This window comes from Zingiber officinale, chromosome 3B (assembly GCF_018446385.1).
Source record: "Zingiber officinale cultivar Zhangliang chromosome 3B, Zo_v1.1, whole genome shotgun sequence".
Taxonomy (NCBI): domain Eukaryota; kingdom Viridiplantae; phylum Streptophyta; class Magnoliopsida; order Zingiberales; family Zingiberaceae; genus Zingiber; species Zingiber officinale.
This window is the reverse complement of record NC_055991.1, coordinates 25,406,730-25,425,743: the sequence shown is the minus strand read 5'-3', so window position 1 is coordinate 25,425,743 and position 19,014 is coordinate 25,406,730. Positions and strand designations below refer to the sequence as shown.

The window sequence follows — 19,014 nt, the reverse complement described above, 5'->3', positions numbered from 1 at the left end:
CGGTGTGTGTGTCTATATATATATATATATATATATCACTTGAGCTTTTTGCCCAAATATTTTTATATCAGTTTGAAATTAAAGAGCATTATTTACAAATTTAATTTACATACTTAGGATTGGTACCTAGAGCCTCACACCTTACCCAAGGTCAAATCTACCAAAAGACATACTTTCCTTAACACACCTAATGTAGAGCTAAGTCAGAGAAAGAAATCATATTTCAATCAAGAAACAACAATCATCCCTGAACATATAGAGAAACCAAACTCAATAGCTAACGTGAAACTAGACACAACATAGGGAAAGTGGGCACAAATGTGCAAAATAGATAAAAGGTGAACATAAACATAAACATAGGAATAAGCTAAGCTTTATCAACAGCATGGTTCACAAGAATTTATCATAATCATCAATTAGATGATGAAATGAAAAAAAGATAAAACTATAAGGAGTTCAACTGATGTACCTTGGGAGCTCCAATTGCACTTATTTCAGTTCCTATGGATTTCTGATGTTGCAAGGAGTTCAAATATGGTGTCCATTATTTATTTCGCCTTTTTATAGATGTTAATATATCAATTCAAAGAATCGACAAAAAAAAATCCATGTTGGGCCTGATATGATTCCATATCAGGCCCAACGTGGGCGTTTTTGACGATTCTTTCATTTTGCATGTTAAGATTTATAAAAAGTTAAAATAAATAATGGACATCATATTTGAACTCCTTGCAATTTTAGAAATCCATAGAAACTGAAATGAGTGCAATCGGAGCTCTGTAGGTCCATCAGTGGGTTTTGACCGAAATCCAATGATCGACCTAAAGAGTTCCGATTACACTCATTTTAGTTCTAGTGGATTTCTGAAATTGCAAGGAGTTTAAATATGTTATTCATTGTTTATTTTTGCTTCTTCAAATGTATTAAAATGTTATTAAAAAATTAACTAATGTTATTCATATGTTCTGCATGCGGATACAAAAAAGAGGAGAGAAAAATAATGGAGAAAAGAAAAACAGTAGAAAAAAATTAAATTGCCAGGAGGGTAAAATAGGTAATGCACTTAAAAAGGTGCGTTTTTTTGGTAAATATCAAAGTAACGTACGTCTTTTGGTAAATTTAGATCTTTACATGCTCCCTTTGGTAAATTGTCGTAACTTATTTGGTTAAATTTAAGATATTTAATATCTATTAAATTTTGTATATAGATAAATTCAAAATTTATATTTTAAATATTATTGGTAAATTATAGATTATAAATACAAATATTCAATATAATATATATTAAAAATTATAATTTACATACTTATATATATAATTTATATTACAACGTTAAAATTAATTTTTTTAACTTTTGAAATCATATATTTTTAAGAATAAAAAATTTTAAAATTGTTTATTGTTTTTTTAGAATTATATTTCAAAATTTTAAATATTTTTTAAAAATTTAAAATTATTTAGAAAAATAAAAATTTGATTGATTAGAATTTAAATAAATTATATATAAAAATTTAAAAAATTTAAATTAAATATTTTTATTTTTATTTTTATTTACTTTAATTTATTTACATTTTAATAATAATAATAATAATAATAATAATTTATGTATTATAATTATATTTAAAATCTAAAATCCCTAATCGGGATTTAGGGTTTAGGGATTCCTTCGTACGCCCATTCGATTTTCTCAACGAAGTCACCGTCGCCATCGCCCGTCGTCCGTCGTCCATTGCCCGCTGCCCGCCGTCCGCACTTTGGTTGTGTTGCTTTGAGGTAAATTTTACGACTACTCGATTTATATTCCTTCTATTCTCGTGTGCTGTCGGCACAACCAAGTGTCGGAACGGTAAATACAACCCGTTTTGGGCGGCATGGATCAGCACTTGGTGGAAATTAGGAGTGTTATTTATAAGAACGGATCAAAATGAATTATTGTGGAGGATTATCCTAGTGACAATCATTTTATTATTCTTAAATGATTAACTATGATGAGATTAGTAGGGGCATACTGAGGGAGCTTTAGTTTGGAAAATTAATTCCAATATGCTATTGGTTGGCTTGACGTTACTTACGCTTGAGGATAATTTTGTCAAATATATAAGTTAAATTGTTGAATGAAGTTTGAGTTGTCTTAATTGGGAGTTATGAATAATGTTGTAACTTCGAGGTTTGACATGATGTATCATACCTTATGAAGACCATAAATTGGGTTCATAAACATAATGTTGTAACTTAGAGATACCCAATTTATCTTGTTCTATTTGTATATGAATGATCTGTCTGAGTTGTTCTACTATCTGCGTATGATCGTATCTCTATTACTTTCTTTATTCATAATATTAAATTTTGATAATTTGCCAACATGAGATTTGATGATGTATATTCATGTAGTTATATGATAATAACATCTTATATCTTATAACATGAGATTTTGTATAACTCTTTATGCAGGTTATTATGTAATTTTTTTTTTCTCCATATGCTTTAACATACAATAATTTAGTCAAATAAGGTTTTTTTGGATAGATAATATGATGCAGTTGTTTATTGTAGTTAGAGTTACATACATCTATAGAGGCAAGTAGTTAATCTTATGGTTGTAGGATTAGATATGGTCAGAAAACGTAACCTAACATAACACTAATAATGGATGATCTATATGCAAATGAGGCCTTTATTGGATAACAACTATTGTGGTTGAGATTTAAGTTTCATGTCGATTTTACTCTGGATGAGACCTTTTGACCCATTAAATTGACCACTTGACGATTTAGCAGTTATATCAATCTTTTCACCTCGATAGTGCATTGACCAAGTAGCAAGTGTGATATGTACTTGCACCTAGTGTGCTCAGACTACCTTCGGTAGTTGTGCATGTGTTAAGGCCACACAAACACCACTTTCTACTACAAAATGTGAGAGTGAAGGGCTCTCGTTCATTAGATAAGTTCAAACACTTCATTGATTTGTGGATTGCAATAGTAGATTTTATTTGGATAGTGTTGTTTTTGTATATGTAGGGCTCTTAGAGTTAGTTATTCTATTGTCTTTAGTTTGTATTGTAGTTGTTGCAACAACAACCACCAAGCCTTTTCCCACTAGGTAGGGTCGGTTGTATAAATCCTTTTACGTCATTCAGCTCTATCTCCTACTATATCATTATCTATATTTAAATAAATTTTATCTTATTTTATTGTTGCTAACTAAGTCTTTTTTGGTCTTCCTCTTCCGCATTTGATATGCATGTTTATCATAGTTTCACATAGTCTAACTGGAGCATTTATTGGTCGTCTAAATATGTCTATACCATCTTAAACTTGTCTCTCGGAGTTTTTTCCTTAATAGATGCAACTCTGACTTTCTCTCTAATGTTCTCATTTCTTATTTTGTCTATCCTCGTATGTCCACACATCCACCTTAACATCCTCATCTTTGCAACTCTCATCTTCTGCTCATGTGCTTGAGTCATAACCCAACATTCAGCTCTATACAACATAGCAAGTCTAACTATGATTTTATATAACTTACCTTTGAGTTTAAGAGGTACTTTACAGTCACATAAAACACTCGACACTCCCTTTCATTTCACCCATCCTACTTGTATTCTATGTAAAACATCTCTCTCAATCCTTCCATCGTTTTGCAAAAATGATCCTAAATATTTAAATCTCTCGATTCCGGATAACTCGTCCTCTCCTATCTTAATAATTGTCTCATTACTTCTAATATTGCTAATCTTAAATTTCATATATTCTATCCTTAATCTACTACGCTTAAAACCTTTCCTTTCTAGTGTTTGTTACCATGATTCTAGTTTAGCATTTACTCTTTCACGTGCTTAATCTACCAAAATAATATCATCTGCACAGCATGCACCACGGTACTGTGTCTTGAATATGCGTTGTGAGTTCGTCCATAATTAATATAAAAAGATAGAGACTTAGAGTTGATCCTTGACGTAACCCTATCTTTATTGCTCTTATCATCACATATTCGTACGTATCCTAGTTTCAATATATGTTATGCCTACACATTTCTTTTCTAGAATTTTCTACATTTGAAGGTGGCATAACTTTTTTCTACGTCAATAAATAGTTTTTTTTTTTATTTTTTATACTTTTGAATTAGTTGTATGAGAGAGTATAACTTTTGTCATCGACTTTTAAGGCATGAATTCAAATTATTATTTTTGATTACCTTTGTCTCCTTAATAATTTTTAATATTAGTTTTTTCTAAAAATTTATGGTATGACTTATTAACTTAATATTCATATAATTCTCATAATTTTGTATGTCTTCTTTGTTTTTATACAAGGGACTAAATGCTTATCCTCCATTGATCAGACATTTTTTTCGTTTTCAATATTATGTTAAATAATTTTGAAAGTCATTGAATACCTTATTTTCCTATGCACTTACATACCTCTATCGGAATATAATCTAGTCCAACGGTTTTTCCATTGTGTATCTCATTTAAAGTTTGTTTTATTTCTAAAGTCTGAATTTTACGATAAAAATTAATATTCTATGCTCATTTGACCTACTTAAATTACCTAAGTTAAGTTGGTCAGCTAAACCTTCATTAAAAAATTGATGAAAATATCTCTTCTACCGTTTTTTTATTTCTCCATCGTTTATTTCTCCATCGTTTGTTTTCCTTTCTCTCACTTTAGCTATTCTATAAATGTCTCTTTCTCCTTCTTTTGTATTCAATTTTTGATATAATCGTTCAAAAGTTTCATTTTTTGCTTCACTCTCTACTTTCTTAGCTTCTTTCTTGGCTATTGTATATTTTTTTAAGTTTTCCTCGTTCTTACATATATATAATTCCTTATGAGCTATTCGTTTTTTCTTCACTTCTCTTGTACTTTTTCATTCCACCACTAACAGGGACGGATCTAGGAATTAGAATTAGGGGGGGCTTAACTTAATATAAATTATATTATTATTATCCTCTAGTGTGACATATGATTCTTACTAGAAGAGAAAATAATAAGAATTTGGATACTAGGAATTGGAAGATTTTCACTAGATTGATATTGTATTATAGAGGTTATTCAATCCTGCCTGTACAGGCATTGCCCCAACCTCTCACATTGGGATGGTGAGACCCACACTTAAGTAGTGGGTCCCACCACCTCATTGTGAGAGGTTGGGGCAGTGTCTGCATAGACAGGGTGAAATTTACCTATTATAGGGATGGTAGAAATTGGAGTATTTTTACTAGTTTGATGATCTCTCTTCTTAAATAAAGAGATATCTTTCCTTTATTTACAATAGATTGATATTCCATTTTGAAATAATTCAAATCATATCCCTAAATAAGTAATAAAATAGCAAACATATAAATAAACAAGTATAATGAATTGTATAAGTATATCTTGAGATAAAATATAAATTAAAATCAAATCATAAAAATTACATAACTCAAAAAATAACATAATTTAGAAAGAGTGTAACTTTAAAGTAATAATTTATCATAACTCATACTAAAAAATAACAAAATTACCAAAAAAAAAGAACTTACTTTTCTGAAATTAAAATCCAAAGTAAGCAAGTCTCGATGCCCACTAAGATCACACCATTCATAATTTTAAGCCTAGAATGTAAGAAAAAAAAAATGAGGATAAGAAATAAAAATTCAAATGAATAATAAGATACAATAATAATTTTAATTTAGCTTCCTTTTTCTTGTCATGGCATCTCCGTTCTCCACTAAGTACAGTAAAAATAAATTGATAGCATATCTCCTATTCGTTTAATAAATCACTCATTGTTTCACATATTAGTAAATGATAAAACAAACCATTCATTTGTGTCACATATTGGTGAAAGTGCAAAAAGAAAAAACGAAAGAAAAAATCAATCACTGTTTCACATATTCATTTAATAGATTAAGATTATCAAACAATGAACAAACCAGAGTCACTCAATGTTTCACATATTCGTTTATCTGCCGAACCTGCCTTACGATGCTTTGGCCGTGGCAATGGATATGCTGTGATCGTGGAAAAACAGGAGCCTCTTGTGGCCGCACACACGATAGGAGTCGCGACCAAAGCATTACGTGGAATGATGGTAGGGTAGGAGCAAGCCGTTGGGTGCAGGGGCGGGGCGTGTGAGTTGGTCACGCGAGCAGCAGTGGCCAGCGATTCAATCGCGCGAGCGCCGATGGACGCGGCAAGAGAGGCAATCTCAAGAGGCTGGACAAAGAAAAGAGAAGAACTACTGAGATTCGAGACTCGTCGCCTGTGGAGATCCTCGTCGCCTGACTCGCCTCGTCGCCTGACTCACCTCGTCACCATGGAGATGTTTGTCGCATAAAGAAAGAAAACCTAAAACTAAAACCTTAAAAAAAAAAACTTAAACCTTTATAAAAAATTTAATGGCTAGAAATAGGGCTGTGCTACAGCCCAGCACAGCCCTCACTATGATCCGTCTATGACCACTAAGATTCCTTATGGTGCATGTCCTTTTGACTCACTGAGTACACTCTTAGCTGTTATTTTTAATTTTGATACCATCTTATCTCATGTTATATTAGAGTTATCGTATATTTCACCTAATACTTGTACTTCTACCTTCTCCTTAAATATATTTTGTTTCTCATCCTTTAATTTCCACCACTCAATTCTATGAATCGTATATATTTTCTTTCTATTGATACTATGTTTGAGGTGTATATCCAACACTACTAACCTATGTTGGGTAATTAAGCGGGATGACTTGCAATTTTTACAAATCTTTCTATCCTTTTTCTTAACCATAAGAAAGTCAATTTGCGATTTATTATTCCACTTTTGAATGTGATTAAGTGTTTTTTTTTTAAAAAACGTATTAGCTAATATAAGGTCATATACTATCGCAAAATTTAATATAATTTTTCCTTTCTCATTTCTCGTTCTAAACCCATAATTTTGTAGTTTTACCTTTTTTTCATTTCATCATCTAATTGATGATTATGATAAATTCTTGTGAATCTTGCTGTTGATAAAGCTTAGTTTATTCCTATGTTTATGTTTATGTTCCCCTTTTATCTATTTTGTACATTTGTGCCCACTTTCCCTATGTTGTGTCTAATTTCACGTTGGCTATTGAGTTTGGTTTCTCTATATGTTCAGGGATGATTGTTGTTTCTTGATTGAAATATGATTTCTTTCTCTGACTTAGCTCTACATTAGGTGTGTCAAGGAAAGTTTGTCTTTTGGTAGATTTGACCTTGGGTAGGGTGTGAGGCTCTAGGTACTAATCCTAAGTATGTAAATTAAATTTGTAAATAATGCTCTTTAATTTCAAACTGATATAAAAATATTTGGGCAAAAAGCTCAAGTGATATATATATATATATATATATATATATATATATATAGACACACACACCGATTTGAGTAACAGAAATAACCTCTTATAACCACATTGGGAAGATTTAATAAAGATCATGGGTTTAAAAGGATGTAGGATATCTCCATTGGCATGAGGTCTTTTGGGGAGAGTGCAAGAGCAAAGTCATGAGGGTCTAGACTCAAAGTGGACAATCCCATACCATTGTGGAAATATGTGAACATCCTTTGAGCACAACAAATGATATCAGATCCATGGTCTAGATTAAATGTCATGTGGGGTGGCCTTGAACGAAGTTGAGGGTAGGCGAGCAAGTCATAAGTTATCGGATGCTCGTGGAGAGGTCCGGAGCAGGTCAAGGTGCACTTAAAATGTCCAAAAACATTTCCATTCAGCACAGTTAATTCTTTCTCTGATAAATCATAATCTCTAATCTAGGACTTCAGAGAATAACACCAAAAACTTAATTCAAATAGACATAAATACCATTACTACAAAAGAATTTAAAGAATTTCCATGAGTAAATGGTGCAATAGAAGGAAGTGGAAATGTGAACTTGGATAGCAATTTATATTTCAAAGAGGAAAGAAGAAAGTAATCACAATAACATATACTACCTAACCCAATTGTCACATATTTATTTCCAAAACTTTGATCTATGCAATCAAATTTACCAGAATGTGTCTAACAAAAATCAAATCAATAATAACACTATAAATCAGTTCAAACAAAAATGAAGTTATATGATGCATAAAAAAAGGTTTCTGGGAAGAATGAATTGTTGATAGTTTCAACCATATAATCTAGGTAGACATACAAATTAACACATCTTTCAGAGTCAATTGCAGAATAAAGCTCAAGTATATAATAAAAGTGCGGGTGAAATTTTTGAAAGAATAGACAAGATAGTTAAAAATAATCATTAGTATGAACACAGCATGAAAGACTTATTTCAAACTATTGTATATATAGTTAGGAATACTTCTTGAAAAGCAGCATAGTAAACTCAAGCTCTTTTGGAACAACTTAAACAAAAAAAAATGGAAATAAAAATGTGGTTCAGAATTATGATTTAGTTAGTATTTCATCGGATACAATGACATAGTTCTTCTATTCTAATACCTTGTACCTGGTGATTGATCAGACAAAAACTCCAATCAATTCCACCAAGCATTAAAAATTTTGTACTACGTCAATTTTCCACTTATATAATCATACGTATTGCGATCTATGCAACAAACACTTCGATCCTCTTACCTGACATCCTCTATGAAGGTTCAATATTACTCCACTAAGAAAAATCTAATCATCTAACCCCTAATCATCTAACCCCTAACACGATAAGCAAGTAATAATTTCCGCTGTCTACCAATCTATAATTTGAATATTGATCCATCTCAACTATAACTCTAAACTCGTATAATAAAAACTTCCACTTTAATTTACATTCTTTTCTACTGTATCCACATACAACTGAATCTCCTATCCTCGATTGACTTTTGAATGATGCCAATTCGTCTGCGCAGCTTAGCAATACAATAAATTTACATTCTTTTCTACTGTATCCACATACAACTGAATCTCCTATCCTCGATTGACTTTTGAATGATGCCAATTCGTCTGCGCAGCTTAGCAATACAATAAATTTAGCACACCATAATGCCAAGACGACAAAAAGATGATCTAGATCGACAAACGCTTTAATTTCGCACCAATTTCACTCGTTCTCCCGATTCTCGACAAATGAAACACAGTGACGAAAAAGAATATCAACACATCCAAAGCGAGAAATGAAAACGAACCAGAAGCGGGAGAACCGCGGCCCACGCGCCCGAATCAGCAACGCAAAATTACAAGAAGATCCAAGCGAAGGCGGTGTAAAAATTAGAGAGAGGGTAGATCCGGGCGGTCTACCTGAGATGATAGGGAACCGGGTCGCCCAAGGAAGCGATCTCTGAGGCGAGGGTTTTCCGCTTCTCGCCAATCGTTTTCCTCTTTCGAATGAAATCCCTACATGTCGCTTCTGAATTGAGCATTCTTCCTCCGTCGCCCTTTATTCTGCTCCTCTGCCACGTTGTAACTTAACAAATTCCCTCGTGCGCCAAATAAGCTCAATTGTGAACACGGGTGGGGAAGCTCGATTTCCTCCGTACCAACGAGGCAAAGGAGCGATGATTCGGTAGATATCTTAATCAACACATACAGATATCTATGTATCTCCCGCACTCCAAGCAACAACCATTTGCAGCTGTGCGATCTCCCCTAGGTGATATGGAACTCGGAGATATCCTATATCCTTTTAAACCCATGATCTTTATTAAATCTTCCCAATGTGGTTATAAGAGGTTATTTCTTTCACTCTTTGTGATCTCCCTCATGCCAATGGAGATATCCTACATCCTTTTAAACCCATGATCTTTATTAAATCTTCCCAATGTGGTTATAAGAGGTTATTTCTGTTACTCAAATCGGTGTGTGTGTCTATATATCACCTGAGCTTTTTGCCCAAATATTTTTATATCAGTTTGAAATTAACAGGGATTATGATTTATCAGAGAAAGAATTAACTGTGCTGAATGAAAATGTTTTTGGACATTTTAAGTGCAGATCAAGGCATTGATCACTACAGGGACCGGATACTTAGAACAATAATACTATCTCAGGAGAATTAAAACATTCTACCAGTGATATTTGTCAAAGAGAAATTCCAGCATGTATGATTCAGGACACATCAGATAAGCCCGCCCTAATATCAAGTCTGTGATGGGATCTCCCAAAAGGAAGTTTGAGGGTGAGTACTTCGACAATGTGTCAGTTTCCAACAAAAGAATTTCAATGCAGAATACCGTTGATGTGGATCCCAATCAAAGTGAGATCTCTTGTAGTAAAGATGGTTCAACGTGGACAAATGGTGATGGATCATTAGCTAATCTTGATCTAATTTTAGTGACTAACAATGAAAAAATGCCAGAACAAACAAATGATAGAGCTTATCAAACAAGTTGTATAGCCGGTGAGGGTACTTCCATCTTTATTATGTTGAAAGATAATATCTCAAAAGATGATGGGACTGACAAAATGGGAGTAGAAAATGATTTATCAGCTATCAATTCATCTACCAATGAGGCAGCATTCCATGACATTCAAGCATCACCTGCAGCAGAAGAAAGTAACGATACAATTTATATCCAAGCTGGTTCTGGGGTAGAGTGGATGCTTCCACAAGGAAATATACCGCACAACCTGAGGGATGGCTCACAGAGTAGCGACACCCCAAGAATCAGTGCTAAACTTGAAGATTGTGATTCACATTATGGCGTTACTCAAGATTTACACAATAACACAAACTTATTCCTAGAGACATCTTCAAACACATACCATCTGGAAGCTACCAGTTTTACTGAGGATGACAAGAATGCGGAAGTAGAAAGAATAAGAGGTTACACACACGAAATCCCAAAAATCCACTCAGGTGCAATTTGCACCTTTCAGTCAGTTTCTACGCCTGTTGATTCTTCTGATCCTACTAGGCTATATATGTCAGATAAGAAAGCAACTACCAACAGTGTAGTTGTACAGCAGACTGAGAGCTTGCTGGACAGCTCTGGTGCAGCACATCAGTGTGATGTTGTCTCTGTGGAAGCCAGCCTAAAGTTCCTTCAATCTGGCCTAAAAGAAGGAGGAAGTGTGCCTCCATCACCAATTAGAGGTTTAATACTATCTCCTCCAATTTTACCCATGAAGCAACATAATCAATTGGATTCATGTAATGAAGAATGTGCAAATTTCTCATTTAGATTAGAGAACAAGTTTGGTAATGATTCATCAGGGAACACTTTTAGAGAGACATCTAACTTAGGAACTGAAGACGAATCCGAATGTGTGAAATCAGCTATTAATGATAAATACAAACATACTGATCAGGAGGAGAAAATACTTTTGTCACCATCAGCAAGTCATATCATGTCTTCTGATATAACCCAGGGCCAGGTCACAAGTTCAAATTTTGCCTTGCCTAATACAGAAAAAAGTTCTAAATTTTCACGGAAAAAGTTAATTGTTCTTGATTTGAATGGATTACTGGCTGATATCAATCAGGATTACCGGAATGCTCATAAAGCACATAGCAAAGTTGGAGGGAAATTAGGTGCATATTTTCTTGTTTTTGATTATTGTTGTGATTTTGTTTTGGCTATTACAACTACTGATGGATATTGTGTTTTCACTTTGCATCAGTTTTCAAAAGGCCCTTCTGTGATGATTTTCTCAAGTTTTGTTTCGAGAGATTTAATGTAGGTGTCTGGTCCTCAAGAAGAAGGTTCATCCTTTATTATTTTTTATCTGGTTTCAACTTTTCTTTTGCAACGATAGTATTTTGAGGTGCCGATAATTTTTTCTTGAGAGCAACACTAAATTTATCTTTGTTTTATCATTGGCAGATACAATGTGGACTCTGTGGTTGAATATCTCATGGGAGATTTGAAAAATAAACTGTTATTTTGTTGGGTAAGGGATCTCATAACCTTGGTTCTTTTGGAAATTCGAAATTTTGTTTTAGGCATCAAGGCATGCCTTCAATCTTGTCATCTGATTTTCTGTGAATTACATTCAATTAATTTATTCAATAGTGCTTTCCAAGTTTATTTTTTTCCAAACGGAGTAATGATTTTTTTTAAAGATCTGGTTAAATATATTTTAACATTGCATTAACATAAATATTTTCTTGATAAAGACTATATATCCTTTACCAAAGTTCGAGAACAAAACAAAAGTTAAAACGTTGAGAATATATACACACTAGTGTGATAAATAGATAAAATGGTGAAAAGAAAAGCAAATATTGAAGTTGACATAAAACTGTTGGGGCAAAAAGAAGTTAACATACACTATTCTCTAGTTTTTTAATATTTAGATGGTTTGTTGAGTGGATTAAGAAGTTGATCATGATATTTAGATCTACAAGTCGCAAGGCCTTTGTACCAATATCAATTCTTTGTATGCCAAAATTAAAACTTTGCGCCATCCTTGCTTGACTGGTTGCCCACTGCTAAGTATTGTAGTCAAGCTAATAAATAAGGTGATCTTATCCATCCAACTTCTATTGTTAAGACTTTAATAAGTTCATATTTGATTCAATCATGATAGTCATTTGACATTGGTAGTTTGCATTCACTTCCATACTTCCTAATGACATTAAGATTTTCTCAAACTTTTTATTGCATGTCTGTGGCCTAAATTTTTTAAGGTAATTTTTTTGTGTTTCATTTAGGACCAATCAAAATGCACTGACACTGGATGTGTGACCATCGACAACATTCATAAACCACTTCTTCTCAAGGAGCTAAACAAATTATGGGACAAAGAGGACCCTGACCTTCCATGGGAAAAGGGAGAATACTCAGCATCTAACACATTACTTATAGATGATTCTCCTTACAAAGCTCTTTGCAATCCCGTAACTATGCCCCATTTTCCTTGTTTTTCAAAAACTATTTTACCTTTAGATAACTCATCTTTCTTACATTTTCTGTTCTATATTAATATTTGTTATAACTTCATTTTCTGCAGCCTCACACTGCTATTTTCCCAGATCCATATAGTTTTACCAACAAAGATGACGATTTCTTGGGTAAACTTCTACACATGCACCATTCAATTCTTTCTGTTTTATCATGCATCTCATTGTTTTAAATCATACAGGACCTGAAGGCAGGCTTCGTCATTATTTGGAAGGGCTAGCAATGGCAGATGATGTTCAACTATATATTCAAGCAAATCCTTTTGGCCAGAATCCTATTGCAGATAGTAATCCATCATGGAAATTCTACCATCAGATCATTGATAAAATTCAGAACTCATCATCTCTAACTACTTGAAGCTGATGGTTTCTCCTCATTGCCTGTGCTGTAGTGATTGTATTTTTCATAAAGGTAAATGATTAGGTTGTTCATTAGTAGATGTCCCATGCACATGTCTAAACCTGAGGATTCTTCAGAAACTCTTCTGTGTATTGAAGTGTATGCATAATGTAGACTGATGCTTGGGACAGGTCTCCCTTTTTGCTGTTTATAGAAGTGGTAGAAGGTTTTGTTTTTTGTATTTCTGTTGTTTCTTTTTCTTTTTTTTTTCAGAGAGAAGCTTTTACATTTTGACATTGTCATTAGCAACAGTTTAACCTGATATAATTCTTTAACTTCGCAGATGCCACAGTTATGTTCAAGTCTTTGTAAATCTGGAAGAGTGGAACTACTCTAATATTATTCTTATTGGTTTGCAAGGGAATGCAAATTTCTCATAAATCCTCTTTTTAGCAATTCCGTTCTTTTGGGCAATATACTGCAAAAGATGGTTCTTATTTCATATTAAACCTCATCAATCATTTGAAAGTTGTTCTTCAGCTCTGTATATCTGTTTCCAAAGTACTTGAATGCTTCATCTGATTGTTTTAATGTTTAATTGTTTATCGATGTGGATCAAGTTGAATATCTTCATTTAGGATGATACTAAGTTCAGAACTTCATAGCAATTCGAACTCTAGCTGGTTAAATTTACAAACATTGCGTAGCTTTTTGTAGACTTGAATCAGTATGGTCCATGATCCTGTGTTTGATGGTTGGTATGAAAAGGATATGTTGAATAATTGAAGCATCCAGAGCTTTCATTTGGTCCAAACATTAAATATGAAAAAAAAATCACATTAATTATGAATGTGATGGATTATGCTACGGTCAATATTTCATCTTATCAGTTCTTTTGGGCAGTATGTCATTTTATTGATTGTTGACGGATAAATATCAGCTTAGTTTACTTTGTCAAAAATCAAAAAAGAAAAAAAAAAACAGGCTCATGGATTGTTTAGCTTCAATCACCAAATATATATATATAAACATTATCTTTTGTGAAATTTATCTACTTGCCAATGAAAGAACATGCTCTAACAACTACTCAAATAATACCTCAATTCAGACAGTCTCACAAGAAAGAAAGCAAAAGAAAAAGAGAGAAACAGACAACAATTTCTAATTTTCCTGATGCTCCACCAACCATGGAATCATTTCCTGTTGCCACCAGGGAACATGAACAAGATCAGAAATGCTTTTATCACATACATTTGTTCCTTTTGTTTTCACAGCCATCACCACAAAACACCAAGTGTGCCAACCAATGAAGCAAATTAGAACTCTAGAGCATTCCTCAACTCAACAAAGCCATCCATGAGCAAATGCCAATTGAGAGGAGAGAGGTCAGTGCTGCCGAGATTAGGAAGCCGCTGGAGTTGTCAGGGAAGTTGCTTGATGGTCCTAATCCTCCAAATACTCCATTGGGAGGGCTTAAGGTGCCCGGGGTGCTTATTACTGGTGTAGTAGAATTTGTGCCAGCGGAACTGGAGAAAGAAAAGTTTGCCGACAGATCAACAAAGATATTGTCAGGCAATGCAAAGCATCACCAACATAACATCCGAAGCAAACCAAACAACAGTCTTCTTTAGATTTTTTGTTTTGTTTTTGTTTGAGTTAGACATTACTTGAGATTGTTATGGAATAATAATTCAGACATGGCCACCATAAGATAAACATCTATATACCTTGCAGTGGCAGGGTAAGTGCAACCAGAGTAACCTGTAAAAAATAATAGAGTTTAATACTACATCTTACAAGGATAATAATTTGATAGAGGATAAGAAGAGATTCAAAAACTGACTTGGATCTGTTGTGGTGAGACTGGCGGTGCCAGAGAAATCACAAGCCCCTTGTGCTTGCCCCTTTCTCTGGTAGTAACTGTTGGCAGCATAAGAGCAATGGGATCTCACTGTGTTGGGGTTGTAACAAGCTCCATTTTGGCCAATGGTGGAGCAGTCAGCTCCGGCTCCACAAGCGTAGTCCAGTGTCTTCTGAAGAGCAGTATCACTCACGTCAGCTTTACACACACACCAAGCAGCATCTGCCAAGCCAGAAAGCAACCTTCAAATTCAGTGGCAAAATTACGCAGGCAGAGAGAAGATAATGATAGACTTTTCTTGAATTAGCAAATATCGCCCTCAAATGGTTTTGCTTTCTACTAATTTCACCCAGTTTAAGCCCAACTCGTTGCAAAATTTTCCACTCAAATCAGCAGTATCAAGTAGTATATGGTGAAAGTAATGTGAGTATGAGACTCTGAGTCTGTACTGAGTAAAAAGAAAAACAAAAGAAAGAGAAAAGAAAACTGATCCAAATGGTTTCTAAGGTTTAATGAGGGAAAAGAATAAAAAAAAATAAAGAAGAAACCTTCAAATTGCTTGATTAACATAGAAACAAGATCTTCTCTTAAAATCATAGTTGCAGAGATTACCGTTGCTTGCATCAAAATAGAGAGGTTGGTATATATGATTGCACGTTTTGGGAATTTATCATCTCTAGCAAGCAAAGACACTCAAGGAAAACTTCTTTGAAGTACGGAGAAACACTCTAACAAGTAAGACAGACAGTTTGAAATTAAGTGTAATCGATGAAACGTAGGAAAATAAAGCGTTATCAAGAACACTTGAGAAAGTTAAAATACAAAAGAGGATATATGATGCAAAGAATTTCCATATTCTCGTCCGAAACAAATTGATGAGAGCCAGGAAAGCAACCTTAAAAGTAAAATTAAAAACAAAAAACAAAAACATTGAGCTAGGGGTTGGGGATAAGGGAAGAAGGAAACGAATCCCTCAAAACCAATAGCCAAAATGTATCGGAAAGAAGATTAACTCGAACTTCATTAAAAGCATCAAACCAAAAACATTACCATCAATAGACAGTCTTAATGTCTGATGTATTATCACTCAATGAAGCATCGAGCAAAATGTTTCCACCTAGCATCAAAATATTGATAGTGGTATTTTAGCTGATAGAGATCTACATCTGGCGGCACCATGACTAACAAAAGATCACAGTACGGAAACCGAAACGCTAAAAAGGACTGAACAAAAGATCATAGAGAACAACACACCCATCACAAATTAAAGCAGAAGTATCATAAAAACAAATTCACAACACACGCTTCTCTAGCAACTACTGAAGAAAAGTTTAAAAAACAAAAAGGAAACAGGATGAAAATTGTGTCCATGTTTTGATCTGAAAAAAAGGTCACGATCGAAGACCGGAAACATAAAAAAAAAAAAAAAAAAAAAAAAGTCGACAAGAAGAAGACAAAAGGCATGCCTGAAAAAAAAAAACCACATGATTATATCATAGAAAAGGTGACGAGATCTGGAGTGAGCTCGAACTTGCCTGCTCCACCGACCACGGCGAGGGCGAGAAGTAGAAGAGCTAGAGCAGCCATGGCGACAGTGCGAAACGAGGAGTCTGGCGTGAGGCGGAGGAAGAAAACCAGAGCGCGATCGAGTCCAGTACTTGTATAAGAGCGACAGAGAGAGGAGAGAGCATGGGGAAGAGAGCCAGCTTTTGATCGTGTCCGTTTCAGCGGACATCAACGGTCAAAAAATAACGTGTGGACGCGGTGCAGAAGGGTAAAAACAAGAGAGGGGCCCATTGCCGACACGAGCTGCTCTCCTCGTTCCTCGTTGTCCGTTGCATGCTGCTGTTTCTCTTTTTCTATTAATTTAATTTTATAAATTAGTTTCCGGAATTAAAAATTATAAATCGACGTTACTTTTTTTTTTCTAAATTAATTATTATCGTGCTAAAATAAGAACCCAAGCTAATTTTTTGCATTATTTTTCAGACCATAAGTTATTTTGTAATTTAGTTTATGGTCTAGTTTATGGTCAAAAATAACACTAGTTTAACAAAAAATATGTTGGGCAATATTCCAACAATTGAGATATTTGTCGAAGATAATAAGGAATAATCTGAATTACAAATTATAAATCAAAGTAATAAATTTAGGCTTTTCTACAACTTTTAATCTTAAACTATTAAACTATTACACTATTAAGTAGAGAAAAAAAAATATTGATTTATCTGAGTTGCCGGCTGCGTGAAGCGATCACGTAATCGTATGTTGGACTAATGAGTGGACTTCCTTGAGCTCGAGTGGGACATGGTGGCGGCGTGAGGTTCGTGAGTACTCATGAGCCCAAATGGAGAGTCAAGTGTCAAGTCAGGATGTCAAGTGCTCCTGAGTGTAGCGTCGACTGCTCCACTTAGTGCCGAGTCGGGATGCCAAGTGTTCTCATATTCGAGTTGTCCGACTGTCGAGTCTTAATGAGGAAAGCGAGACATGTGGTAAAAAGGTGAAATCGCTCGTCCCCAACACCCCCGTCGCACCCGACCTAAGGCCATCACGAGAGAGGTAAATCACAACATCCTGAGATAGCATGTGACAGGTGGGGTGAGTTGCACAGGGACCGAGGATTTACGTCCCGACTACCCTGAGTTTTGACCCCGCGACCTTATGTGGCAAGCATCTCACCACATACCAACTCGGATGACCTATGGTAAGCGAGACATTGAAGCATGTTGATGTGATAAGTAGAGAGGGGGCATTTTTATCATTTCACTGTGCATCCTCCTTTTAGGTCTCTGGGATGGACGAAAGAAAGGGAGGTGCTTCGTGTTTTTCTACGCCGCCTCACAAGGGGGCTACGTTTTTGGGCCACCGCCAACGAAGCACACATGTCGCCACTCCTCTGCCTCCCTTCCTCTAGCCTTCTCGAAGCAAGCGTCGCCGAGCGGCACCGCCACCTCCTCACGCCATTGCCGCCGCATGGACTCACACAAGGACGTCATTGCCTCTTCCTTTTTCTTCTCCCGATGACCGCGCGACTGCCTCCTCTCACGCACGTCACCACGCGCTGACAGCCACTCCCCTCCTATTCACACCACTGTCATCGTCGTCACCGCCACCGCCTTCTCCCTCGTCGCCGATGAACCACCGCTCCCCCCCCTCTCTCTCTCTCTCTTGCTCCATCCTCTCTTCACGCACGTTGCTTTGCCATGACATACACTATTGCTGGTCATCGAACACCTCAAGCCGCTCATCCCAATGTCGCTGCCACCACAGCAACGCAGGTTAGGTCTGTCGTCGTCTTCCTTCTCCAAGTCGACGTCGCTAAGGTCGCCATAGTAGTTGCGCTGCCGCCCTCCTCGTCAACACCTCCTTCTCCCCCCTCAGGCCACCATAGCGCTGCACAAGACGCCACTTGCGTCACCTCCGTCTGCCAGCCAGCATCCTGGCTCTGACCAGCCGACCCTCTCGACGCCAAGCCGGCCTTCGATTAGAGTGGCTAGCAGCCTCCATCATCGATATGGTGTTAGAACCGCTGCTACTGGTGCGGATCTGCCAGAGTCGTACGCCTTCAATGCCGATCGGGCCTTTTAGTTCCCATTGTCTCACACTCCCTTAGTACCTCGAGCTTATATTGTTGATCGGGCATCCGAGCCCTCGTCACTATTGTGGTTCGATAGGATCTATTGTGTTCCGACCTTCGAGACGTCATTGTGTTCCGACCTTCGAGACGTCGTTGTGTTCCGGCCTTCTTGCCGATATCATATCCCGACATGTGTGTCAATGTCATATCCCGACCCACGTGTTGCTGTTAGGTCCTGGCTTGCATGCCGCCTTCCGGATCCAGACCGTGTTTAGCTCCCTGCCGTCAGATCCAGCTCCTCAGCTGGCTCACATTCATTTACTCTTCCGGGTCACGACAACTTGATCAGCGTCACAACCAGCTCATCGATCCACTAG

General features: G+C 35.8%; 2 protein-coding genes across 3 annotated transcripts; one reads left to right on the top strand and one right to left on the bottom strand.

Moving 5' to 3' along the window:
- The first annotated feature begins 9,502 nt into the window (after positions 1-9,502).
- Positions 9,503-13,776, top strand: LOC122056239. Of its 2 annotated transcripts, XR_006133073.1 has the most exons (7): positions 9,503-11,488; positions 11,578-11,659; positions 11,781-11,847; positions 12,611-12,796; positions 12,910-12,970; positions 13,042-13,271; positions 13,543-13,776. XR_006133073.1 is itself a non-coding variant. In XM_042618086.1 (6 exons), the coding sequence occupies exons 1-6, from the start codon at positions 10,105-10,107 to the stop codon at positions 13,215-13,217; spliced, it is 1,956 nt and encodes a 651-aa protein (XP_042474020.1). In that variant the 5' UTR covers positions 9,504-10,104; the 3' UTR covers positions 13,218-13,541. The 2 variants fall into 2 exon arrangements, 1 of the variants encoding a protein (XP_042474020.1); XM_042618086.1 differs by lacking the exon at positions 13,543-13,776 and having other exon boundaries at positions 9,504-11,488; positions 13,042-13,541.
- A 569-nt stretch (positions 13,777-14,345) lies between these two features.
- LOC122056238 (PLASMODESMATA CALLOSE-BINDING PROTEIN 3-like) lies at positions 14,346-16,748 on the bottom strand. Its single transcript, XM_042618084.1, has 4 exons — positions 16,596-16,748; positions 15,043-15,282; positions 14,927-14,960; positions 14,346-14,725 (listed from the first exon to the last, which is right to left on the bottom strand). The coding sequence occupies exons 1-4, from the start codon at positions 16,645-16,647 to the stop codon at positions 14,536-14,538; spliced, it is 516 nt and encodes a 171-aa protein (XP_042474018.1). The 5' UTR covers positions 16,648-16,748; the 3' UTR covers positions 14,346-14,535.
- Positions 16,749-19,014: the final 2,266 nt, after the last annotated feature.

What these genes read in the sequence shown, in the direction of transcription:
- LOC122056239 (XM_042618086.1), top strand. Translation starts at nt 10,105, where the DNA reads ATGGGATCTCCCAAAAGGAAGTTTGAGGGTGAGTACTTCGACAATGTG. An exon ending in GTCTGGTCCTCAAGAAGAAG is followed by an intron (nt 11,660 to 11,780) that starts GTTCATCCTTTA and finishes TATCATTGGCAG; the next exon opens with ATACAATGTGGACTCTGTGG. An exon ending in ACAAAGCTCTTTGCAATCCC is followed by an intron (nt 12,797 to 12,909) that starts GTAACTATGCCC and finishes CATTTTCTGCAG; the next exon opens with CCTCACACTGCTATTTTCCC.
- LOC122056238 (XM_042618084.1), bottom strand. Translation starts at nt 16,647, where the DNA reads ATGGCTGCTCTAGCTCTTCTACTTCTCGCCCTCGCCGTGGTCGGTGGA. An exon ending in CGCCGTGGTCGGTGGAGCAG is followed by an intron (nt 15,283 to 16,595) that starts GCAAGTTCGAGC and finishes CTGGCTTGGCAG; the next exon opens with ATGCTGCTTGGTGTGTGTGT. An exon ending in ACTTACCCTGCCACTGCAAG is followed by an intron (nt 14,726 to 14,926) that starts GTATATAGATGT and finishes TTCTTTCTCCAG; the next exon opens with TTCCGCTGGCACAAATTCTA.